Source organism: Esox lucius, chromosome 19, assembly GCF_011004845.1.
Source record: "Esox lucius isolate fEsoLuc1 chromosome 19, fEsoLuc1.pri, whole genome shotgun sequence".
Taxonomy (NCBI): domain Eukaryota; kingdom Metazoa; phylum Chordata; class Actinopteri; order Esociformes; family Esocidae; genus Esox; species Esox lucius.
The window spans coordinates 10,699,957-10,726,949 of record NC_047587.1 but is presented as its reverse complement, the minus strand read 5'-3'; the positions used below and the strand labels follow the sequence as shown (position 1 = coordinate 10,726,949).

Below are 26,993 nucleotides of genomic sequence, written 5' to 3'. Positions count from 1 at the left end.
GAGTGGTTTTTATGACATGGGGCACAAACGTACATACATACATGATGGAGTACAAAATTTTTGGGGAGCGTTTTGGCTCGACTGGTCCAGTTTTTGCAACCAGGAGTGCATTTTCTACTTCCTCTTTTATTCACTTTACTGTACAGGAAGTTCACTTACTCTCTCTGTTCTGCTGCTCCTTGGCCCCAGCTAAAGGTTTCTACAAGCTCCGTTTCTAAGCCAATATCCTATCCCAGATACCAAAGGTCAAATTGTAATTTATTTTCTGTTCTCAGAATAAGCTGTTTCGTGAACTTAAAGATAATTAGATCCAATTAAATCACTTCAGGTTGAGAGCAAGTGATTTGTTGCAGGATATCTGCGACCTTTTTTCATCTTGTGTCGTTGCATTATAGTATGCACAGCGCTTATGTTGACTGGGTTGGTTGGTGTTACTCACCTCCTCAGTCTTCCGCCGCAGAATGAGTTCCTGTTGTCTCTTCTGGGCCTCCAACAGTTTCAGTTGATGCTATGGAAAATAACAGACATTACCATCGACATTAGTCAACAACGAAGAACAAGTAGTACAAGTTTTTTGCCCACAAGTTACAAACGAAAAGGCCTGGGGCTCACCTCCTGTTTGCGCTGGTCCTTCTTGAGGGTGGCGATCTCCCTGGTCCTCCTGGACTCTGTCAGCCTGTTCTTCTCCTGTTGCTCCTTCATCTGCTTCATGAGACGGACCTGACAGCACATCACGTTCACATGCAGATCAGCATCAACGCTCACATACGCACATTGGATAAATGCCAACGCTACATACGGCGACACTTTTTCCTGTCCGCTACCTTGGTCTTCTTCATTTCCATGACGTCCTGTTGGAGTTTTTTGAGCTGAGTCTCATACTTGGACTGGTTCTTGAGGAGGCGCGCGTGTTCTTTCTGGGCCGACTGTAGTTTCTGTAGCTCTTTATTCATCACGCTCAGCTTCTTCTCGTATTCCTGCTTGATCTTCTTGGCCTTATCATCGTTGCAGGTCTCCACTGAGCCTGAAGGGGTTGACAAAGACAGATTTGGTACAAACACAATAATGCTTCTATTATTCTGACAAGTGGTGTTTTCCCCAAAAAAGGATGGATCGGTGTGTAATGATTTGATACATTTGTTTATGGCTGATTTAGAGACACATTTAAAATATGAAATACCTCCCACCTTTCTATTTGTACATTTTAATTCAACGAATTACGTCAAAGTGGAACAAAATTTCATTTTTCAAAGTCAAAGTGTGTCCCAAAGTGGGGCAAAGGATTGGGATTCACGAGAGATACAGCCACTTGTAGCTTGTGGACCACAATAAGCACCAAGGCCTTAACTACTGTAAAGTAAAATTCCTGTTTACAGCAACGGGCGAGGGACAAATAGCTTGTACTGCATATTGAACCAACTGGACGCCACATTGCATAACCTTACTGTCCTGGGGATAAGCCAGTGAAAATGGCCGGCATGACAAGCTCTTTCCCACAACACTGGTCAATTGAACGTACCACTAGTGTTGTCGAGGGGTAGCAACAAGACAAAGACTTCCCCAGACCAATACCAGAGTGCCAGGATGCATGGAGTCCCAAGTTTGCTCCTATATGACAAGCACTGTGCAGTTCCTACTGAATAATTTGATGACAACACTATGTTTGATTTCAGTGGAGACATCACTGTTTGCTGTCATCAGTGAAATTCTGTATGTGAGTAATGTATGTCCACACTTTCATGTCTTTAGGATAGTAACGTTTTTTACATTCTACTAAATTCCTAAATATAACTGGTATAAACTAAATTAGCCACCTGGACCTGTAGAACTGCTTTCCAATAACTAAATCTAGCCAGAGGGCCAGTGGTTGTGGACATCGTCCATATCACTTCATCCACTGTCTATAGACAGCTTAGTTTCATTGCACTGGAGGCTTGGATATATTATGACATTGCTGCATTTGGTATATATTAGGTTGTATGAAACCACATTGCCAACATCACCAAATTTACTTTAGATGGCAATATTGTCATTAGCTAACGTTAGCAAAGTTTCTCAAAAATAGCTAGAAATGTCACAGAATGAGGACGTTTGGGCCAGTGGTGGGATCAGCTGGAGCATGTTGGTTTATAGTACTGATTTCCAACCCTTTTCAGGTTTTGTACCTCCAGCTTAACTTGGCCTTGTACTAAATACCCCTAACGTACCCCTGCATGTGCAATAAACCCATGAGTCTTTTGTGGATACCCCCGTGGACAGACCAAGAACCCACAGGGGTCCTAGTCCCCCTGGTTGGGAACCACTGGTTTGTAGGAAATCACTGACAGAAGAAACATGAGCATTGTGACGTAAAACGACGCAGCTAAATAACTCCTTCACAGACAATGTTTCGATAGCTGCGATGCAAAACGCACACTGAACTATGATACTGTATCTCAACGCCACATTTGGCCAAATCTATAATAATCTAGTGGTACCCATGTTCTGCAGCACTCTGTCCCTCTCCAGCTGAGTGTCTCTGATCTTGCTCTGCAGCATCATCAGCTTCTGCTCGTACTGCTGTTTGAGCGTGTGCAGACGCCGCTGGCTGTTCTCCAGCTCGTCGATCAGCTTCTGCTTGATGGCGATCTCACACGTGATGTTGGCCAGGTCCGCCTGGAAGTTCTCTGGAAGAGCACATGGACTTGAACGGGTTGCAAAACACAGCAGATGGCAGGTTTGGGGTGTTTTTGAGGTTGGTTGTTTAGTCTCTCCTATGTCATGGGGTTGACCGACACTTGTAATCATAACCTCATTAAAACAGATGATGAGGAACTGCCTCCGTTCAGGTACTCTTAGTAGAAATTAAAGAATGTATTTTTTCTAAATTAATTCAGGGGAGTTTTCTGAGGGGTTATTTCCCTTCTACCGTTCATACAGCTCCGGAAAGAGACCACTGCACCTTTTTCTTTCCTTTCCAAAACAGTTGAAAGGGAAGGTTTGGAGTGAGTAACAGAAGCGTTCAATTGGCAGTGGTCTCTTCATTTTAACCCCTTTATTCTTCACTCAAAACCTTCCTTTTCAACTTTTTTGGAAAGGAACGAAAAAGGTGCAGTGGTCTCTTAATCCTTTCCAGAGCTGTATTCCAAAAACATTAATTTAACCTTTTTTTTTTTTTTTTTTTTATACCTTTCTCATCAGAGTCAGAGTCTGACTCATCAGAGCTCTCCTCTACATCCATCTCCTCCTCTTCCTCTTCTTCTTCTTCCTCCACTTCCTCATGGTCACTTCCCTCCTGCTCCAACGAAAACGTTTCATCACATAAAACCATCCAGTGTCGGGTGATACTGGTGTGAAAAACTCACTGTTATCGTGTCAATAAGGTTGTTCATCCTACCAGATCAGGCTCCTCATTGGAACGCTCGGTCAGCTCTTTTTCTGTGGCCTTGTCCTGGTCATTGTTAGGGACCTCCTCCTTGACAACACTAAAAGGGGACAAAAGCGACAAGGTGAGAAAACCGCAGACAAATCATTTTCTACAGGGAGCAAAAGCAAAGTAGCATGACAGAATAAGCAAAGCAGCAGAAAAAAAGTACAGTACAAACATTTTCTGTACATGGATACACTTTCTATATCATAAAAAAAGGTGTTAATAAATCTACTAATAATCTCCTGATAAACCGGTGGTGCTGTATGAAACAGAACCCATGTTGGTTTCCATCATATCAGCCAGTCGGGGTGAGCAAACTGAAAGAAAACAGCTGAACAGAAGAAGTAGTGAACAAAGTGAACGAATGACTCTCTTCTGGCGTGGACACTGCCTGTCAAGCAAAACAAAACAGCCGTTTAGAAGAAGCCAGGGATTGGAATGGCAATGACAGGGGGGTGAAGGGAGGGGGAACCGATGACAAACCTTCCATCTTCCTTCGCCACTACTAACTCCTCTTCCCGTTCTCTCTCTTCCAGCAGCTGCCGGAGCCTTTAGTTCAGGTAGTGGGTCAGGGTCAAACGTCACAGTGGACAGGAGACAAGGAAGGAAGGACGACGGAAGGAAGTAAGGAGGGAAAGAAAAAAGGAAGAAGGAAGTAGGAAGTCGGGAAACCAGGAAGAACAGAGAAAAGGAAGCAACACGTCATAGGGAGACAACGTGTGTCACCGTGGCGACACTAAGGATATACAAGCAGTTCGGCTTTCAAAGACAATATTCTCAGTTATTCTATGTTCACCTCTTCTTCTTCTTCCTCTCCTTCTTTTTGAGTTTCTCCAGGTCTTTCTTGGCCAGCTCGATGATGTCTGAGGCCTCCTTCTCCGGGGCCAGGAGGGCTGGGGAGAAGGATCCGGGGTAGAAGGACTGGCGTGAGGAGGCGCGGGACAGGTTCTTACGAAGGTTCTCACTCACAGACTCACTCTCCAGGAGTTTGGCCCTGTGGGCAGGGTGGGGGAACAGTGACATTTACCTTTCACACATATTCCTACAGCTCTATATCCATGAGCTATACTGGGCAGATGTTCTGATGTCAGTATGTATGTACACAGACAGAACAGTATACCTGAGATCCTCGATTTCCTTGATGTAGCTCTTGATCATGTTTCCAATCTCTTCGTTTCCATCACCTGGGGAGGTTTGAAACAGGGAACTCTGAGCCAAGTAAAATGGACATACGGTGAGGGTATAATCCCACACATTCACACAAACACACGACGAAGCCCAACCCACCGGCTCTGGCCAGGACCTGGTTGGCCTGGTCACTGAGATACTGTGTGAGTCTGGCCCTCTGGGCATCAATGGTCTCCTGCATGGCTTTCACTCGGACTCTGAGGTTGCTGTTTTCCGTCTGCAGCATGCTGTTCTCGTGGAACATGTCGTTCACACTCTCCATGCCGTCCTGTCCAATCATACGTTTACCCTGACCGAGAAGAGGAGGCTTAAACACAGTTGCAGTTCAATGTGTGTCACTGGTTTTCTGAAGACCGTGCCTCTTTCTCATAGGCTTCAAGTTGATTTCATTTGATTCAGATCTTGTCAACTTATTGACTTTCTCAATTCATCTCTCCAGTGTAGAAGTGTATGAATGCATGTTTGTTATGTTTAGACAACAAAAGAACATCAGTTTAAAAGTACACAGGAAGTCACGTTCAGTCAAAGCAGCAACAGTAATTTGCCAATGGGCTTACAGGTCTGTGTTGTGTATTCTGGACAGTGATGTCTATAAAGTAGAGGATGAACGGAAGTTTCTTTGAGATGAGATTGAGTTTGTAAGATCGAGTTTGTAACATCATGAACAATGGACTATCAAATGCTGCACTGAATAATTGAATTACTCTCTCCCTTGACAACCAGATACTCGATCATCATGACCAACCATCTGAAATCTATTCACAGCTGAAAAGACCAATCATACAAACAAATACCTTTTTAGAAGGGAAAAAAGTCACACCCAATTCCAGACGGTTAAAACAGACTTTCATAACACCTCATTTTAGTTGTGATTGGAGATTCTGTGTCTGAGACAGGGTGAGTTCACCTTCAGACACACCGAGGTCTCAGACGGGATGACGTCACTTTTTAAAAACAGTGTTTTTCGAGCAAACTGGCAATTTCAGTGGGGTGATCATGTGACAAAGAATGTACCTCTAACAACTTAAAAACCCTCCAGCCGAAATCCAGCCCTCTCCTACCGTCCGGTACTCCATGAGCTCCATCTGCAACCGGGCTATCTCCGTCCTGAGAGCAGAGATCTGCTGGCTGGCCTTGTCCTGATTCACCGTCACCTTGTTCTTTATGTTCCTGGCCCTGTTCGCATAATTCAACGCATTCAGGGTCTCCATGAAGTCCCGGTCAGATGGACTGATGCACGCTATCATCATCGTTTGGCTGAGAGAAAAAGCGAGAGGGAGGGAGGGACAATCATTATTTCCGGTCGACAAAAGAAGCACAGAGTGTGTCAGATATCGATCCGGTTTGATTGGAGGCAGCTGTGTTCTAGACATGTATTGATTATTGCATCAGTTGAAAAAGGCAGTCACACAAAGACTCCTGACCAATCAGAAACATACCTGTTCCCGCCTAGGGAATCCTGTAGAAGCCGGGTGAGTTTGGAGTCTCTGTAAGGCACATGTGTGGATCGCTTGCTTCGGTCCCCTAAAGCACTGATTACATTCCCCAGAGCAAGCTGCAGTTTGGTGGAGATCACAGAAAAACACACCTAATGCTTATTTTCGCTTTTTTTAAAGGAGAACACTTGTCCAGTACCTGATTTTTGTGACTTCACACATTATTTGCAATGACCCACTAGATGGCACTCTTACGTTAAGAAAGCATTGGTGTAGCTTGGCGTAATCACTTTGACCAGATCCCAACCATGTACCAGGGAATCGGGTGGGTCGCCAGTACTGTACTGCTGTAGGGAAAGAGCCCATTCCAGATACGGCTAAAGTCTCACCAGTCCACAGTTGATGGAGATTCCTTCCTTGGCCCTGTCTCCTGTGGCCCCGGTCCTCTTCAGCCTCTCGGACCCGGCCAGATCCACAAAGTGAAACTTGGCTGTCAGCGTCTCGTACTCTTGCATCTCAGTGTTGCCATTAGTGATCCTGTTGTCTGTCTCGTTACCGTCTTGCTGTGAGGTAAATAACACCAAGATGGATGCCACTTAGTCAGTACCAAGTATAAAGGTCTGTGCCACTCATGTAACATTACATGGTAGTTAGTGCACATGCCACAGCAACTGTCATTCATGTTACAACTCATGTCACGATGTGACATGACAGAAGATGAGTGGCAGAAGAGGTGGGACTCCGGTCACTGTCATAACAGGTCATGTCATGTCATGAATGCCATGAAGTGTCAAAAAGCAACAGTGCCAGTGGACACATCCCAATAACAAAGGGAAGAAGCTGGACAACTAAGTAACAAAGGGAAGAAGTTGGACAACAGAGTAACAAAGGGAAGAAGTTGGACAACAGAGTAACAAAGGGAAGAAGTTGGACAACAGAGTAACAAAGGGAAGAAGTTGGACAACAGAGTAACAAAGGGAAGAAGTTGGACAACAGAGTAACAAAGGGAAGAAGCTGGACAACAGAGTAACAAAGGGAAGAAGCTGGACAACAGAGTAACAAAGGGAAGAAGCTGGACAACAGAGTAACAAGGGGAAAACGCTGGGCAACAGGTTATGAACGGCCCGGAGGTCAGGCGGAGCTACGTACATTGTCCGGTGCACAGACCCTGACTTGGCACAGGTGGATGGTGAAGATGGCGTGCGACCGGGAGCTCTGGACGTTCATCTGGGTGCTGGCTGTGGTCCGACACAGTGCGCCCAGCTTCAGACACTGCATCATCTGACATGGGACAGGTGGCTCATTTTACTGTGGAACTCCACACACAGCCACTGACTGTTCCCTTAGACCCCATGGTTCACACCTCCCATCATATACAACACACACACAGCCACTGACTGTTCCCTTAGACCCCATGGTTCACACCTCCCATAACACACAGTTTACAGTTTATACAACACACACACACCTCTGCCTCCGAGGTCACGGTCCGTGTCGTCACCCCCACGGTGTAGATTCCTCCGTTTGCGTCTTCGTGGATCTTGATGTGGGATTTCTGCTTCCGCGCCTCCAGGTCCCGAGAAGCATCAAACAGGTCCAAAATCTCCTCATTGTAAAGCTAAACCGGGACAAAATGTTACTTATTCACTGACCGTGATGAACGGAACACAGTGAAATATCACCATATCACAGGTTCTTCTGAAACATCACAAGTAGCAAGCAAGTTTATATTTATATAGCACAATTCATACACAGAAGCAATTCAATGTGCCTTACAAAGAAAAAATTTAACAATACAATAGCATAAAAAATACTCAAATGAAAACATCAAAACAACATCATAATAAAAACTATTAAAAAAATTAAAACAGGATAAAAACATAGGAAGCTATAAAAGCTGTAAGGCTAAACAGTGCTGTTATGTTTAAGTGCTCATTAATAGACATAAATAAGTGTTTTTAACCTGGATTTTAAAATGTATATGTTTGGGGCACATCTAAGATCTTCTAGTAATTTATTCCAGTTGTGTGCAGCATAACTACTAAACGCAGCTTCTCCATGTTTAGTTTGGACTCTGGGCTCTACTAGCTGACCTGTGTTCATGGATCTAAGAGTCCTGCTCGGTTTATATTCTTCAAACATATCAGAAATGTATTCGGGTCCTAAACCATTCAGAGATTTATAAACTAAAAGCAGCAATTTAAAATCTATTCTGTAACTGACTGGAAGCCAGTGCAAAGATTTACGAATCGGAGTGATGTGCTCTGTTCTCTTGGTTCTGGTTAACATTCTAGCAGCAGCATTCTGAATGAGATGCAGCTGTTTTACAGTATTTTTGGGGAGTCCTGTTAAGACCCCATTACAGTAGTCAACCCAATTAGAGATAAAAGAATGGATGAGCTTCTCTTGGTCTTTTTGGGACACAGAGCCTTTGATTCTGGCTATATTTTTAAGATGATAGAATGCTGTTTTGGTGACCGCATTGATATGTCTGTTAAATGTGAGGTCTGAGTCTATCAGAACACCAAGATTACGTACTTGATCCCTGGTTTTAAGGGCCTGAGAATCCTGCTCTTTACTAATACTTGTTCTTTTATTTTTGTTGCCAAACATATATTGTTGCATAATCTCTGTGTTATCTTGGTTTAATTGTAGAAAATGTTGGTTCCTCCAGGTATTTATGTGCTTTATACAGTGACACAGAGAGTCTATTGAGCTGTTGTCATATGGTTCGAGAGCCATATATATTTGAGTATCATCAGCATAGCTGTGGTAGTTAATGTTGTTGTTTTGTAGAATTTGGCCCAGAGGTAGCATATAGAGATTGAACAGAAGCGGTCAGAGAACTGATCCCTGTGGAACTCCGCATGTCATAGCCAACATATCAGATTCATGATTACCAATTGTGACAAAGTAACTCCAGCCATCTAGATAAGATCTGAACTAATCAAGGACTGTCCCGGAGAGTCCTACCCAATTGTCCAGCCTATCTATAAGTGTTCTATGATCTACAGTTTAAAATGCTACACTGAGATCTAATAGAACCAGAACTGTTATTTTATCAGAATCAGTATTCAGCCGTATATCATTTAAAACTTTAATTAGGGCCGTTTCAGTACTGTGGTGAGGTTGGAAAGCCTGACTAAAATCTGCCTAAGAGACCGCTTGAGGTCCCAAAAGTGATACATTCCAACTGATAACGTCACAGTGACAGAAGTAGAGACAGGACAACATGAGTGGGACACATTAAGGCTTCATTAGCACTCTGATATGGCCTCTATATCAACACACATCTCCTAACACCTATAGCAGAGATGTTTTACAGATAGTAGAATGGGCTTGGATCCACTATGTTTCTCTGTGGTGTAGGGTGGCAGGCAGCCTGGTATAACTGGGGGTCCCAAGTGAGGTCGCCTGATTTGAAAATAGGTTTGAGAGAGCGACTGGAAATAAATTACGCTTGGTTCATAGGCATAAAATGACACATGGTCTACAACAGTATAACTACCAGTTTGTTTAAATACAGTGTCTAGAACAGTATATTTAAATACAATGTCCAGAGCAGTATATTTAAATACAATGTCTAGAACATTATATTTAAATACAAGGTATAGACCAGTATATTTAAATAAGCTCTAGAACAGCATATTTAAATACAAGGCCTAGGACAGGATATCGAAATGTAACGTCTAGAACAGCATATTTAAATACAAGGCCTAGAACAGGATATCTAAATATAAGGTCTAGAACAGTATTGTAAACCCTATGATTCACAAGAGGCCAAACTGTTTGGTTATGCATTACTGTAGCATAAGCAGTTTTAAATATACTTTTTAAAGATGTTAATTCCTAATATAGTAACAATGTCTTAACACATGCAACAGTGAGAGCCCTTTGTTTGTGCTGATCATTCAGCTCCGGAAACAATGAAGAGACCACCGCACCTTTTTCTTTCCATTCCAAAAAAGTTGAAAAGGAAAGTTTTGAGTGAGGAGCACAAGCGTTCAATTTGCAGTGGTCTCTTAATTTTAACCCTTCTGTTCCTCACTCAAAACCTTCCTTTTCGACTTTTTTGGAACGGAAAGAAAAAGGAGCAAGTGGTCTCTTCATTTTTTCCCCCGGAGCTGAATACTAAAGCCATACAATTAGTATGAGTAAGACGGACATTCAAATTCAATGTTCTGGGACAGCAGAACTGTGTTCTGATTACGAGGCATTATTGGACACAATAAAACGAAATCTGGGGATTGTGCCTCCATATTCCTGCTACTAACGTCTATGACATAAAGTACTCGGCATGTCCACACGGAGTCTCTGTCTGTCAGGCTGACAGACCCGCCCAACTGTCAGCATCCATTAACCCCCAGCCGCCCTGACCTGTGACCCCTACAACACCGCTCGTGCCCTTTGACAGATGTCCGCAGTCGACCGTCTGAGTACCTCGGCGTAACGGACTACAGATGGGAGCTAGATAAATGACCAAGCGTCAGACACACGGGGTCAGGTAAGACAGACGCGGGTCGAAGGGGGTTATGGTGTATTATTTGAGTTACGGGGAATGTTCGTGTTCCCATCCTGGTCTCCTAAGAGGTTTTACGGCAGAAGACATCTCCCAGTAGGATGTCACATACATCCCCTGCCTCTGGGGGTGACTCCGGCGGTTCGTACCTCCAGGAACTGCGCGTTGATTTTGAACTCCGGCGCTGGTCGACCCTGTTCCCTGGCAACCTGCTGGCGGTCCTCGATGCCCCGGAACAGGTGGCTGACGGCCCGCGGGATGATGCCCAGCTCCTCGTCGCTGATGTTCACGTCAAAACCCGTTCCCATGGTGTAGGTCTTGCCTGACCCAGTCTGGAGGAGGAGGGAGGGAGGGAGGGAGGGAGGGAGGGAGGGAGGAGAGGAGGCGCAAGATAAATTTATTTCCGTTAAATTGTTCATTTATTGAAGTTCCATTTAAATCCGGTGAGACTGTATCCAAATAGGGGAACGTCTGGGCTTCTTCTAACGGGGTCAGTCTGTAGGGACATGATGAAGCTGGATTAGTCCGACCCAGCACAGCTCTGACTCGACGCACACATCCACTACCAGATTCTCCTCAACCAGATTCTCCTCAACCATGAGTAAAACCACTGAGCTGGGCTGAACCAGGTTGTGTGCAGTAAGGAAGAGAAATAGGTCACCAGTCACCAAAGCAGCAGCGTGGACTGGGTTGGGGAGGACAGAAAGAGGAGTGCAAATTAAAATTGTATGGATAGCTTTAAGCCATCATTTAAGACCCCCCCACCCCACTTATATCCCCCACTGCCATTTAACAGACAAGACTTCTAGAAAGCCCCGTCTGTGAGAGAAGCAGGCTCAATCGCTAAGGCAACCAAGGGTGTAGGGGAGAAGAGCCCAAACGTGCATGTCATTTCCAGACTGACAGGAGAAAAGAAAATCCTCTTAAAGAACGAGAGAGAGAGAGGAGCAAGAACTGTTGAATTGGTAGTGAAGAGAGGGGTGGAGGGGGGTGTTACTATGTAGACTGGAAGAACTTGGACCCGCCTGCCAATGACGGAAACACCCCAGTACCCTCAGGAACCCTTTCAGAAAAACAACACTCATATAACTGGAGAGCATTGGAGGGGTCAGTTAGTCTATAGGAGCTTATACTCGCAGGATTATCATTCCAGTTCAGTATTTGACTTGTGATCCAACGTAAGCTTATACATTACACAAATAACCCGAAAAAAAGTATAATCGTCCTCACAATGTCAGGCACAGTGCAAACTGCTGGAGAATGGGACTAACGCAACAGGCCGCCACATACACATCTAGGGCCGAACGGGGAAGTCCGAGCCACTGAGGTGCTGGCTGAGCTGGGGCTGTGTAGAGACTTGCCTGGCCGTAAGCAAAGATGGTGGCGTTGTATCCTTCGAAGCAGCCCTCGATCAGCTTCTCAGTGCAGTCAGCATAGATTCTCTCCTGACTGGAGTCCATGTCGAACACGTAGTCGTACGTAAACGCCTTGTCTTTACCCAGCATCACCTGCGGCTCCCCTGGGGTCACAAACGTGCAGATGTGGCATCCCTCGATTTTCTCCCGGGCCAGCTGAGGACGAATCCTGGCAGAGATGGAGAGGTGTAGGGAGAGGCACAGAGTGAGGAAGAAAGAGAGAGAGAAGATCATGTAACAGTCTCAACTTCGATGTTCTGTGCGTAAAGTCACGATAACCATCATCGGAGACGTTGTTGCCCTATTAAACATCCATGTGAAAGGTGTCATTGTGTGTCTTTGTGTGTCACACTGTGTGTGTGTGTGTGTGTGTGTGTGTTACTGTATTTGTGGGCAGGAGGGAGTACAAGGGGGAGCTAAGCTCCAACGCTGAATGCCCGTAATGCCCTCCTGATAGCTGGCCAACTGGAGCTGGCCCTGGATTAACAACCCTGGCGTGGACGTGAGGGAGAAACTGGCCGCTACTGTACGGAGCCAGACTGACAGTGCCAGAGGGCAAAGCACAGTGACTGGCAAACACAAAACAGATACAGGAGAAATGCGTCCTGTTGCAAGGCTGCATGCGATGCCAGTGAGACCCCCCCCCCCCCCCCCCCCACAACAGTGCCTGTCCCACCAGGCCTTGAACAGATCTAAACGTACCGCGTCTTCACGTCATTATTCTTACTGCGCACTACCCCTGTGATAGAAGGACAGCGGACAGGGGAAGGGACATGGTCTGCTAACGGCTGACAACGGCACCTGACAGCCTGCCCGTCCTGTGTTCATAAGGACTGCATTGTCCCCCGCCAGCCAGAGGACAAAGCTGTGGTCGGAGCACAGTGCACTCATTGTGTCTGTGTGACACTGGATCCCACCGCTGCCACCGACGATCAACCCCGAGGCGACGGGATTACACAGCCCGCTGGACGGAGAGAGAGAGAGAGAGAGCGCGATGAAGAGAGGGAGGGAGGGATGGGAGGAAAAATATGCCCTGGTTGGAGGTCACAGGATAAATGATTTCCCTATTTTGAAAAAGCCTCAGTATTCCATGGAATCAGGCACATCTTACAAGATGATACAGAGATGAAATCCTGTGGCGGCAGCGGCAGCATCGTGACCTTTTAAAATCTCACCAAATCAGTTTGCATGACGTAACACAAAATACAAATATTTTTAATCCAGTCCGTTTCTGATTGGGTTGGGGAAGTGAGGATTTAGGTTGTGTTACTATATCCAGGCCTCTGTGTTCTAAACGCTGTCATGTTGATCATACACTAAACACAAAGGTGTCACTCTCCGAATCAATCTGCCGGCCAGTCAACCTCAAAACAGCCCCAGAATGAACATTTCCCGTACACTACAGCTAATCCTAGTATGAAAAGGGGTGTCTTTAATTCGGGCAGTTTATCACACTAATTGAGCATGTAATCCAACGGTTTCAACACATCGTTTTCCACCCCTCTACCAGGGGAACATGGCCTCTCCCAAATCTGCTGTGACCTCTCTATCCCATTTGGTTGGGGGGGCCAAGATTTGTGAACAGCTCTACTGTACAGAGGCACTAGAGGCCTCTCGTTGTAGTAGCTGTACAGGCTCCTGTTGTAGGAGCTGTAGAAGCCTTCTTTTGTTGAGAACTCATGTTGTAAAAGCTGTCGAAGCCTCCTGTTGTAGAGGCTGTAGAGGCCTCCGGTTGTAGAGGCTGTAGAGGCCTCCGGTTGTAGAGGCTGTAGAGGCCTCCTGTTGTAGAGGCTGTAGAGGCCTCCTGTTGTAGAGGCTGTAGAGGCCTCCTGTTGTAGATCGCAAGATGCAGGCCTTTTAATTGTACCTAGAATTTCTAAACAAACAGTTGGCGGCAGGGCCTTTTCTCATAGAGCTCCACTCCTGTGGAATGATCTGCCAATTAAGGTTAGAAATGCAAACTCAGTGCAAACTTTCAAGTGTCTACTAAAAACTCATCTCTACAGCACGGTTTATAATTAGGTGTAGCCTGGCCCGGGGGCGTGAAGGTGACCAGTAGGCTTGATACTGTCCACCCTTGCTGTCTTGCCAGGTGGGCTCTCGTCGCCACTGGGATGCCCTCCCTCCAATGCCCTTCGGGGGAAGAGTCACTGGCTTGTTGTTGACTCTCTATTGCGCACTTGTGCAGTTGGGCTGTACGCTGCTAGCAATACTCGGCCCTCATTCAGGGGGGTTGCGGTTGGTGGGTGTCCCTTTGGTTGATGCCTGGCAATGTGGTTGGATTGATTTCCTGCCTGTTGGGCCCTGTCCGGGGCCTCCCCCGGGTAGGGCCACAGTGTCACCGGACCCCCCCGTCTCAGTTTCCAAGGTGTTACGCTGCTATATTATTGTGCTGGGGGACATGAGGGATGTACTACTAACTTTTCTCAGTTTCCTCCAATTTAAAATTTTAGAAGGAGATGAGGTCCTGGTCCACACCTGCGGATTACCTGGTTTGGGGGGACCGTTGCTGTTCCTGTCCTTGTCCACCTGGTCATACTTCTGACCTAGTCTAAAATCAAATATACTCTGGATTTAGCCCAGAGAAATGTATTTATTATTCCAATTGGACTCTTAATATCTCACCCGGCACAGCCAGAAGAGGACTGGTCACCCCTCTGAGCCTGGGTCCTCTCTAGGTTTCTTCCTAAAATTCGACCTTCTTAGGGAGTTTTTCCTAGCCACTGAAATTCAACACTACTGTTGTTTGCTCCTTGGGGTTTAAGGCCGGGTGTCTCTGTAAAGCACTTTGTGACAACTGCGGTTGTAAAAAGCGCTTTATAAATAAATTTTGATTTGATTGATTGTAGAGGCTGTAGAGGCCTCCTGTTGTAGAGGCGGTAGAGGGCTCATGTTGTAAAAGCTGTACAGGCTTCTGTTGTAGAGGCCTCCTGTTGTAGAGGCTGTAGAGACCTCCTGTTGTAGAGGCTGTAGAGTGCTCCTGTTGTAGAGGCGGTAGAGGGCTTATGTTGTAAAAGCTGTACAGGCTTCTGTTGTAGAGGCCTACTGTTGTAGAGGCCTACTGTTGTAGAGGCTGTAGAGGCCTCCTGTTGTAGAGGCCTACTGTTGTAGAGGCTGTAGAGGCCTACTGTTGTAGAGGCCTACTGTTGTAGAGCCTGTAGAGGCCTTCTGCTGTAGAGGCCTCCTGTTGTAAAAGCTGTACAGGCTCCTGTTTTAGAAGCCTTCTGTTGTAGAGGCCTCCTGTTGTAGAGGCTGCAGATATTGTCCAGGCTCCTGTTGTTTCTGGAAATGATGCGCTGATCCAGCAGTTTAACGTCACTCCCTCCATAAATCATTAACGCGCGCGTCAAGGGAGAAGATGGAGGGGAAGAGCTAGTGGCGAGCGGCGTCTCTACAGAGCGAGCTAGATGCTGTTTCATTGGACGGAACCAAGGCAGAAGAAACACTCAGCATCAGTGCTGCAAAAGGGCAGAGCAGACCATCACAGCAAGCTTTCCTCTTAGGTATCCACTTCAGCGTCCAACCCTCCACGCTGCTCCTCCAACCTTGAAATCGCACGGGTGAATGAGTTGCCACAGCACAATGCGATCCGGAAAATCCTGCAGACGAGGCTAGTCAATTTGCGTCTCTCATGTGTCTTCTCAGCAGCTACCTCTTACCCATACTCAGATAAGAGTTAATACAACAGTATCCTTCAGAAATACCTGTCCAATGAGACTGACAGCACAGATGGAGAATACTGTTTACACAGACAAATACATCAAGTTTCTTCTGCCCTCGTTTTTTGCAAAAGACTGGCGATAAGGCTCTTCCAAAGAACAGCTTGCTGCTAGTTGCTAGTTAGCTGCTGCTAGCTTGGATGGGGGTACATTTTGGGCATGTATTGCTGTTAATGAAACTGGCTTACTTGTCTTCACTGACAATGCAGCTAATGACAGCAGCAGTATGATGAATTGTGAAGTGTAAAGAAACATCTTGTCTGCTGAGATCCAACCAAATCCCTCCATACACATTTGATGTTACAGGAGGAAAATGACCCTGATACACACTGCTACAGCAACCACTGTGTTTTTCAGGTTCCTAATAGTGGAATGTTCTTCACTGGCCGAGACAATCACCGACCTGAAACCAATGTAGCATGCATTTCACTAGCTGAAGAGGAGACTGAAGGCAAAACACCCCCAAAGCAAACAGGAACTGAATATGGCTACAGTACAGGCCTGGCAGAGCATCACCAGGGAAGTTATCCAGCATCTGGTGATGTTTACCGGTCAAAGACTCTAGCCAGTCACTGAATACCAAGGATGTGCAACCAAGTATTGAATATCACAAGACCATGTTATTTAGTCCTAAACATTTGGTCCTCTAAAAGCGGGGTGACGTATAAAAATTGCTGTAATTCCTCTATGTTTCACGGTTTATAGATGTAAATCCTCATAAACTGAAACAGATGACAGTCTGAAACTTAACCTCTTAGTCATTGTTTCATATCAGATTCAATCTGCTGGAGTACAGAGCCAAAACAAAAAAAACCTGTGTCACTGTCAAAATAACTATGAACTGCACTCGATATAAAGGATGTATTGATAAATAGAGTAGGTATTGATATGAAGAGGATCTATTGATATTTTAGAGGCTGTTATGTATGGTATTGATATATAGAGATTCTGATCAATAGAGGAGGTATTGACATATAGTATGTGGTACTGATATATATATATATAAATATATATAGGAGTCATTAACACATACCTGTGTGTGCTTGGGTGTAGAACCTTTGTACCTGAAGTGTGTGTGTAGAACCTTTATACCTGAGGTGTGCGTGTATAGAACCTTTATACCTGAAGTGTGCGTGTGTAGAACCTTTATTCCTGAAGGGTGCGTGTGTAGAACCTTTATTCCTGAAGGGTGCGTGTGTAGAACCTTTATACCTGAAGTGTGCATGTTTAGAACCTTTATACCTAAAGTGTGCGTGTGTAGAACCTTTATACCTGAAGGGTGCGTGTTTAGAACCTTTATACCTGAAGGGTGCGTGTTTAGAACCTTTATTCCTGAAGGGTACGTGTGTAGAACATTTACACCTGTCCTGCATGGCATAGGAACTTCAGATGGAAGCGTTAGGAAAGTAGAACCAAACTGTTTTGAATAAACAGAATGTGCTTTGTGGACACTAACTACTAAACAGCCAACATCTGAGGTAACCAGCATTACCACCGTTCAATGAACTAAGCAGTGGATTGAGACAAACCCATTGCAAAGCCTTTTCATATCATGAGTGATATGCCCTGGTGTTCCTTCCTCCACGGACCAACGCCGATCCACGGACCTGCATTTGAGAAATGCCGGGCTGCTGTATTGTTCTTTGTGTTGTGGTGGGCAAATTTAAAGAAGGGGAGGGGTTGCTATGGTGACTGGTAACGGAAGCGATAATTCTAAGCAATAATCCGATCCCAGCAGGACATCATGATTCTACCAAAGAGTCAGAAATTGGAACCCTACATACACTAGTGCTCTACGTTTGACTATTTGACCTGTTTATACGCAGTGCACTATATAGGAGAGTGTATAGCCTATATAGCACTATATAGGAGAGTGTATAGCCTATATAGCACTATATAGGAGAGTGTATAGCCTATATAGCACTATATAGGCTATACACTCTCCTCTCTAAGTGGTATTTAGAGAGGAGAGTGTAGGATAATGAGAACACTGGAGTAGTTTAGTCTGGAATAGGGGACAGAGCACTTGTGAAAATAAAGGGCTGTGTCCATTTGTGCTGTTGGTTTTGTTTGTGGCAGATGTCATTCATTGGAGGTGCTGGGCGTCAGGAGAGTTCCAGGGCTCCTGCTGTCTTTAAATGCAATAAAGGCTGAGTCAGAGAGGTTGGGTAATGGTGAAGTAGGAATATCAGTACATAGATGACAATGTTCTGCGCAACACTGCGCATGTGGATGTGTCCAGTATTTCTACTCGGAACTATGCCTTTAAACTGTTTCATGAGCTTAAATGGACAGGGACTTTCTCTGACTTATCACTGAGTGTGAATAACTAGTCTTGGTAGGAGACCAGAGTCCCTTCAAAAGAGCAGCACACCCTCACGTTGATTAAAGAGCCTTATTCTGTGTTCTCATTGACATTACGGTTCAGTGTCAAAAACATTGACATTACGGTTCAGTTGATCGGTTCATCAAATATGTTTAGCCATAAATATAGTGTGTGTAGCTGCTGAAACTCTACATTTCAGCTTGAAACTCAAAACTAGGATTCGAAACTTGTTACAAATGATTCCAGTAACCAATTATTTGAAAGCACATGATGATGCAAAACTAGGTACCAACAGGAAGTAGGATTTGAGAATATAACAAAATGACTAGAAATCTCCCCCAAATGTCAGTCTTGTCTGCTTGCTTCCACATCTTTTGTCTGCTCTGGTTATTGTAAATATAGCACAAAATAGAATAATTCATATTTATAATGTCTCTTACCGATAACTTTCTCCAAGAACACATTACACTGGAGTCACTGTGTCTGTGTGTGAATGGATTTTAAACTTCAGGTTCACCAAATTATGAAATTAAAGAATCCCATTAATTTTATATATTTCCCAAATTTTTCCCCCAATATTTGAGACAGAGTGAATCCTGGATTCAAATATTACGATTAAACAACAAAATGTATGCTGAAAAACAAATAGAGAATTATGGCTTCAAGTGAGCTCGAACTTGAAAATCACCATTTGAGGATGATAATTTGCCAATACAAACAACTTGGGCTGTATTTCTCCCTCTACTGTCAACAAGAGAAGAGCTAAAGACGTGTCCTGCCTTTCCCTCCTCTCGTCTCATCCTAATACTGACAGGCCAGGGGGGCCTGTTCTGTGACCCTTGACCTATAAGAAGCAGTAAAACGGCGTTCAAGTGCTGCCTGCCCTTGCGCTGCATGCGGGCCTGGTATGGGGCTATCAGAGAGGCTGTTTCCTAGCTGTCAACAAGGGGGGAAAAACAAGCATGCACGCACATACAAATCCAGTGGGGAAAGTTAGACCAAGACTATGGTGGTCAGCTTTTCGTCACGGATGAGTGCCTTAGACCGCTGGGCACCCCAGGAGGAAATGTTATACCTGTATAATGGACAGTGTTCTAACAGTATAATAACTAAGTTATAATGTACATGGTAAAAAACATTAGAAAATGTTAGAAAAGACAGTGCTATAAACTTAAACAAGTAATAAACAAGTAAACAGAGCTTTAAAGACGTTCTGTGTCTGCATATGTCTGCATAATCCTTTCACAAACACGAACTGTGTTACAAAGTATTCATACACATGCACCTTCCTCTTGTGACATTTTAGTTCCGAGCTTCAGGAGCAGATTAAGGGCCACCATTGAAGCAGCAGCTCCAGTAAAGTAGCTCATAACATGAGCTGTGTAGACAAGTGAGGAAACAAAATCAACTGAAGAGAAATGGCAGAAAGGCCAGGCAGAAGAGGAGAACGTCAAAATGGCTGAGTCACTGTGCTACTTTCCTATAGCTGGATGTCGCGCTCATCTTTCTAATTTGACCAATGATAACAGGAATAACCTGAGAGAGCGCTTCTACAACACAGATGCCATGCCGCACACATCTGTGACCTGTCCTTTGCATGTAACACGGATTACTTTGCAGCATATATCAGGGATCAGATTAACATCAGGACTGGTGTCAGTCAAGCAGGACTTGAGAGGGTTGATGATATTTACTCCTGCACACAATGACCTATGGCCTACTATCAAATATAACTGAGGCTGATGCACAAAGCATTTGTGACCCCGTTATGTATTGTAATGTATCTTGGTAGGGCATTACATAACGCTGGCATAGTGTGTTCGATTCCCAGGACCACCCACAGTAACGCATGAACAGGTTATAATCCGTCTGCAAAGTGGACTATATTAGAGTATGTTAAATTACTCTTCTAGGATATAAATTCAATTTCTAGGATATAAACCCCTATGGCAGAAACATCAAAAAACCTCTTGAGAATCTCTTCTACCACCACAAAGTAAGCATTTAAAGAAATAAAATGCTTTTCATTCAATCAAATGTATTTCATAAAACCCCTTTTTACATCAGACTGAAACCCCAAATTGCAAGCAACAACAGATTTGATGCACAGTGGGCAGGAAAAACTCCTGAGTAGGGTCAACATTTAGGAAGAAACCAAGAGAGGAACAAGACTCTGAGTTGAGGCCAGTCCTCTTCTGGCTGTGCTGGGTGAAGATTATAAGAGTAACATGAACTGTTTTTGCATGTTCAGATGAGAATCAAGTCAATAAATGAATGTGGTTTTAAACGCTATTCTCCAGATTTACGATTGTAACACATTCATTGTAACACACATTCGCATTGTCCTTATCAAAGCATCGTAAAGGCTTTTTGAAGGCTCTATGAGCTGGGCCTCATTTGAAGCAACACCAGTAACAAACTCAGGGATGTCTAGCAGCAACGACTATCCAAACGATCCATCACAATCTGATTGAAACAACGTCAGAAAAAGAACGACAAAGCCCAAAAGGTTTAAGTGACTTGCGCATTTATTCAGTGCAGGCCTTGTAGCACACCATGCTGGGATTCCACTGGCCTTCAACCATGTGGTGCTAAGAAGGTTCCCTTCTCTGTGTCAACAGCAGGCCGATGAACAAGGGAAAGACACAAAAGATATCCCCAGGAAACGTAGACAGGGATGAGATTCAAAAGAAATCTGCCACCGTTTGAAGCTGCTGTCTAAGCAACACAAAACTCAGACTAGACAACAGATGAGACACTAAACATTGAAGTTTAATAAAAATAGCCCGGGGTTGGAGATTAGAAAATACTTGCTTTACTCTATCATCTTTTCAGTGCCTGGCACACACAGAAATGGTCTTTTAACATGACAGACATCCACATCCAGGAACAACACACGCATGTGCAGATTTTAACAATGTGTGTGTAAATAGGGCACGTGTGTGTGTGTGTGTGTGTGTGTGCGCGTGCATGCGTGTGTGTGTGTGTGTAGAAGGAACAGGAAAGGTGGGAAGCACTCATTTGAATGAGGTGCCTCCAGCACACTGACATGTTTTTATGCAAAAGCAATTGTAAAATAAGTCAAGGTAGGTGTCAGACTGTGTAGGTGTGACAACATGAGCAATAGAGGGGTGTGCAAGGCTGAAACCAAACGACACAATAGCTAAAAAAAAAAATGACATTGTGTTGAGCTACATGAGATAATTACGGTGCGATGACTATACGACGCACACATTATTAATGACTAAGGAAGCAGCAGAGATGTGAGTCCTGAAACTAAAGAGGTAACAGAGTGAAAGACCGTGTGGTAAATCAAGACTGGAGCACTATTCACAGACAGAAACTCATTTTAGGCTGGCCACCTCAGCCAAGAGACGCTAATAGCAGGCAACATAAATGTTATCTGTGCTACATATCCAGAGCTAATTTAAGCTTTGACACTTTATTCCAGAGAGAGCAGAGAAAATAAGAAAGGGGCACAGATACAGAGAAAGAAAGAGGGAGTGAGATAGTGAGACAGAACAGAAAATGACAGAAAGAAGGAAGAGAGAGAGAGAAAGAGTGCGAGAGACTAACAGGCAGAGAAACGGGGAGAAAGTAAGCCACATGTTAGCATGGGTGTGGTGCACGCACGCCAACTACTGTATAATTAGCCTCAATTTGTTTGTGCATCATAGAGCACGTCGCTTTCCAAGCACAGCGTGTCAACAGTGGGAGGGGCTCGCCACTCCGCGCCGAAACTGCATGCGTGCCGGACGGCTTCCGAGTCACAGGGTTTCCCTACAGGGGAGGACGCGTCTGGGACAGGCAGAATGCGCTGACTCCTCAGAGGTCATGTTATAGATAACCGAGGTCTTCCAGCAATGCAGTGGTGGCAGAAGTCTATTTCGGGCAAGTTCAATATAAGTGTAGGCTATGCTTAGTGTTGCCTTGGAAAGGCCTGGCCCTCAGTCGAGAAACAAGGTCGGCGTTTCTTGCAGGAATTACAGGAAATCTGAACTATGGAGAAGGACCATGGTAAAATTAGGATGTGCCATCACATTTAGAAATGATAGGACTGGACTATGTCATGGGAACCACAAACCCACCACACTGCTAATGCTACATGCTAATACAAGGAAGCATCCCTCAATACCTTACAAACTAAATATGGATCACAGCAACAGTCAAACAAGGGCCCTGTTCTAGCTGTAGATACCAGGACACGGTGGGCAGGACATTTGAATGCTCATCCCATAGTGATTAGATCACTGGGCCAGTAGCTGTAAGATCGATGGTTTGAATACAGGGGAAATATATTTTGTAGTGCCCCGGAGCAAGGCACTTAGCATGAATAATTCCTCCAGTAAGTGGCACTAAAATGTACATGTGAATGCAGACACCCTCAGACACAGCCTGAGGTAGCCCAGGCTGTCTCCTGGCACTGTAGCTTGGCTCATGCAAAAAATGAGGAGGTAGGACAGAAAACCAGGAGACCCCAGCACTTTAAGGGTTAGTGCTGAATACCCCTTCTCTGGAAGACAAGTGAGTTGTCCTGATATTCTTCGAGTTGCCTGGATTTTGTGTTTGGTATTCAGCCATGTAGCCAAACTGGCAAAATCACCCTTTTCTTCTTGTCTTGATTAGGCAGCTGATTTCCATGAGACAGAGAAGTGTTCAGTACAGCATAGCAGACTGTATCTCTGTCATCATGTGGTGGTGTTCAGGAGTCATTCTCATCTACTGTTGGGTGACTATAATCTTTTCTTGCCAACAAGAATCCTGCTGATGAGTAAAATTCTTGCACATGTGCATTCTCACACACACACACACACACACACACACACTCGAGCACACACACAAGCACGCTCACATGCACAGTATAAATATACTTGGGCACACACACACACACACACACACAAGTGCGCAGCATACACACCTTCCATATTTTCCCTATCTCTTATCCATAAACTCAACCCTAACCCAACCTTAACCTCAATAACCCAAATAACTGAGGTTAGGCCTAAACCTAACCAAGCCCTAAACCTACACCATAAGGCTTAAAACTGACACAAGTCTAACACTAACCACTAAAACTAACCCCTAAGTCACCAACAGCCTTCTTCTTGGTGGTGACCTGCTAAACAACCTTGTGGGGAAAGCCACTGTCGGGTTTGAACACCTTTGTGGGGACTTCTGGCTTTACTGTAAATGTGTTCACATACGCAGGATACATGCACACGTCTGTCAACACCTTGACCGTTATGTGCCGTTCACCTACTTTGCACGGAAGTAATGCGGCTGGTTCATGGAGTACTCCCACCACACTCCACATTATAACCCGGTGTTCACTGTCATTAATAACAGCCTCCCGGCACAAAAAATCCATGTGTTCCATGGAGAACTGTGCACTAAAAAAACGTTCCCTTACACAAACCCAGTACGGCGTCACCACCAACAAGTAAAGGAGTATGTGAGCCGCATGCAAGCAGCCTGCTATAGGATCAGACTGATGTTGGACTGGAGGCGAAGGAAGCACACACACCCTGCATTGGTTAATCAGGAAAGAACACTGAAGTTCTGACCCCTGGCCAGGGCCAATGGGAGGGCAGTGTCTTAATAAATCCAGGATAGACGTGGTTTAGTGTGGGTATGGGTTTATTCAGCCTACAACCAACCTTTTGTTCCCCTACTGTTTATTATTGTGTTCAATAATACAACTTTGAAATTACAAAGAGAGAAGGAGCAACCAGGACACATACAAAAAGATGACGAGGAGTCGGATATTAGAGACTGTGTCAAGAATCTCTTGAAGATTCTCGTAGGCTGGTTACTATGGGGACCGTGGTCGTGAAGTACCACAGAGCTGACAGTAGGAGAGCCAGCTGCTTGTCAGACATTATTATTCAGGAGTAACACACAACATAATATTCCCACCGAATACTGTGTGTGTCTGTGTGTGTACAAGACACAGAGACACATAGCAAACGAGTGGCTTGACTGGTTCTGCATTTGTCCCATTGTGACACTAGTGATCTGTCACTGCCACCTCAGCATGTCCTATATTAGGGACCACTCCTTATTCAGCAAACACACAGTTGTGATGGCACATTAATTAAACCATCTATTTGTGAGCAACTACCTCCACGTGCTAAAGGAACCAACAAAGGACTTAGAATCATAATGAATAAGACAGAAGCATGATTGGGGTATAATTGGGGTATTATTGGGGAATTATTTTGTTTTTCACTTTCAGTAGGCTTACTATAGATCAAGATGCCATTTCAACCTTTTCTAACCTGTAAACAAAGATTCCATTTCACAGGAACAGTTAGTTACAGCTCTCTAGTCTAAACAGATGGCTGTCTTCCTTGAAGACTGTCAGTGAAGCGCTCCTTTCATTGATCAACTGTCGCTCAACAGTCTTCTTTGAAACTATGCCCAAGACTTAGGCACATGGCCAAAGAGCTATAAAGGCCAGATTTGTCTTTCCAACGGTTTAGCCAATACAAAACCAAGACAACACAATGCATTCCCAGGCTGGTGGGAGAGGAATATTTCCTGCGATATGGCTTCTGACATTTATGCACCTTGCAGTTCTTCGGCGTGATGCTGCGTCATGCTTGGATACAGCGTATCACGTCTACTTCGGTTACACGCAACAGCAGGAAAGAGGTTTATGTAAACTACTAGCCAACCTGCAAATTACTAAATGTATATACTCTTAGGCCTATGCACAACATGAAAATATAATCAGTGGTTTAAAGTAGGCTAACCAGCTTCTGTCCTCAAATATCATCATATAGCAACAGATGGTACAGTACATTCAAATGTAAGGCTACAAATGTATAGCAATTTTTCTCTCGTGAAGTGCCTGTGGTGGCGAAAGCGTAGACAGATGATGAACATACATCTTACGTGGGGTTTATCGGAACATGCGCCCTGGTGGGCTGGTGGTGACAGGTACCTCCCAAACATGAAGCCCATTTATGTCTATCGTCGCATATGCAAAGGCAATTAAAATGTTGTATTTGAAGACTTACCTCAAAGCCACCCGGACTGAGCTCTCGTCCTGTCCCATCGACATGATTCCACAGTACAGTGATTATCGATTGATAGAAGAAAGAAACAACGGATCTATCCGGTTTTTTTCATCCGACAGGCTAGCTGGGGGTAGAGTGAAGTGCGCAGATCCCGACAGCAAGTTGTCTGAGCAACAGACCAACTCACCTTACTTCAGCCATATTTCAGATTATTAAGAGCATAAGAGATAATTTTTGATAAAACAGCCTATTGTGCCTGGTCGGAGAACACTTGCATTTCCAGCTAGAATGCATTCCTTGGCGTCATTGTGTTTGGATCAGCAAGGCTGTGTGCAGTCCAGCCCAGTTTGCCCCTCGCGTGCGTGCAAGCTCTTAGGTGTGTGGCGAGGAACAATCCACTCCAGCGCTCACCCATCCTGCTCGAGCTCGAACCGCAATGCGTCACCAAACCACGCCTTCTTTGCCATGCACTCTGTGAAGGTTGAGAGTTGACATCACAATGCGCAGGGAGATCAATCACTATTCGGAAAATAATATATACAAAGTGATTGACTTCATGTCACGTGTTATTTAAATAGCATCATGACAAATTGGCAGGCCTTTTATGAATAAAAATCGCGTTTCCCCAGCACACACACACAAACTCACATCTCATATACACTCAACACACATGCATACACACACTGGTACTCATACATTCAGACCCAACACACAAATTGATAACCACACCTAGCCCAACTGCTCATAAACACACACTCAACATACACACTTATAAACATACATCCACACTCACATACACACAGCAGTTGTAAGTAGGCCATGTGCCTTGAAAACCAGGTTCTAATCTACTGTCATTGAGTTAGGGTTATGTTTTTTTTGTCTTAGGCAGTTGATGAATGTCCATCCCAGTTCTGGATTGCAACAGTAGGTTACAATTAACGTTTTTAAATAAGTGTATGGTAGTGAAAACCCCATGAACATATACTGTTTCAGAAACTGTGCAGTTTCACGCAGGCACACATTAACCAAGAAAAGTGATGGGCAGATCATGAGCTATACCAAATGGAAGAGATAGTTAATTAAGACAGGTGATAGACATCTACCAAATGGAATAAATAATGAATTGTGTTCCCAACAGTGTTGCAGGTACTGGAGAACAACACACCTGACCAACGTGTCTGATCAGTTCCATCACAAATTAAAAATTATTCGGAGGCATTGTCCTTTTAGATTATTTCCTACATTGACTGGATGATGCATTCATTCCTCAAAACAAATCGTTTTAGTTTCTTCAACATATTAAAAGTTCTAGTGGCAGAATGAAAAACCCTTCCGTCTGATCTTTTTCTGTTACCTTTCAGGCAAACCAGTGCCCCCATCTGGTGATCTGGAGTTACTGCCACATGTCACAACCTTACATTCAGAAACCTTCCAGCACTGTCACTGATAAAAAGATACCAGTGAATCTATATGTTGCTTCTGACAGGTGTAACTGTTAGGCTTTGAGAGTAATTTGTTGTTGTGCTCACTTAAATTAAGCAATGAACACATCAATCCCATACTACCTAGTTTATTTGATACTACCTAGTTTATTTCCCACACCATACTGACCTCACCCCTCAACCCACGCCCCAGTTCTCACAGCTAGATTCATTCAGAAGAAGCAGTGTCTGGCTTCAGATTTTCAACACAACCCTGTCTGGGAGCTACAGTATGTCAACTAATTAAAGCTGTGACTATCACAGAGGACGCACCAACAGTTAGCTCAAACATATACTCAATTTGAACAGAGCACACAACGTGAAATATGAGTAAAAACAATACTTATTCATCTTTCTTTTAATCACAGACAAAATACCAAATTACATTATATTGTGTAACAACCCTGTTTCCAAAAAAGTTGGGCGACGCTGTTTAAAATGCAAATACAAAAATAACGCAATGATGTGCAAATCATTT

At 44.4% G+C, this 26,993-nt stretch overlaps 1 protein-coding gene across 7 annotated transcripts in view; it reads right to left on the bottom strand.

The window, feature by feature from the left end:
* kif21a (kinesin family member 21A) overlaps positions 1-25,466 on the bottom strand; it is a 39,854-nt gene extending 14,388 nt beyond the window's left edge. For 3 of the 7 annotated variants that reach the window (XM_010897860.5, XM_020040515.3, XM_020040513.3), the window contains exons 1-18: positions 25,035-25,466; positions 11,914-12,136; positions 10,702-10,884; positions 7,502-7,651; positions 7,183-7,314; positions 6,423-6,596; positions 6,037-6,152; positions 5,659-5,854; positions 4,697-4,886; positions 4,530-4,593; positions 4,206-4,403; positions 3,893-3,958; positions 3,377-3,464; positions 3,169-3,274; positions 2,478-2,666; positions 825-1,024; positions 613-720; positions 440-508 (exon numbers count right to left, since the gene is read on the bottom strand). In XM_010897860.5, coding sequence (XP_010896162.4) covers positions 440-508; positions 613-720; positions 825-1,024; positions 2,478-2,666; positions 3,169-3,274; positions 3,377-3,464; positions 3,893-3,958; positions 4,206-4,403; positions 4,530-4,593; positions 4,697-4,886; positions 5,659-5,854; positions 6,037-6,152; positions 6,423-6,596; positions 7,183-7,314; positions 7,502-7,651; positions 10,702-10,884; positions 11,914-12,136; positions 25,035-25,078 — 2,496 coding nt within the window. In that variant the 5' untranslated portion in view covers positions 25,079-25,466. The remainder of the gene's footprint in view (positions 1-439; positions 509-612; positions 721-824; positions 1,025-2,477; positions 2,667-3,168; positions 3,275-3,376; positions 3,465-3,892; positions 3,959-4,205; positions 4,404-4,529; positions 4,594-4,696; positions 4,887-5,658; positions 5,855-6,036; positions 6,153-6,422; positions 6,597-7,182; positions 7,315-7,501; positions 7,652-10,701; positions 10,885-11,913; positions 12,137-25,034) is intronic. The other 4 variants (XM_020040516.3, XM_020040514.3, XM_020040517.3 and 1 more) reach the window with 2 other exon arrangements.
* Between the last annotated feature and the right edge of the window lie 1,527 nt (positions 25,467-26,993).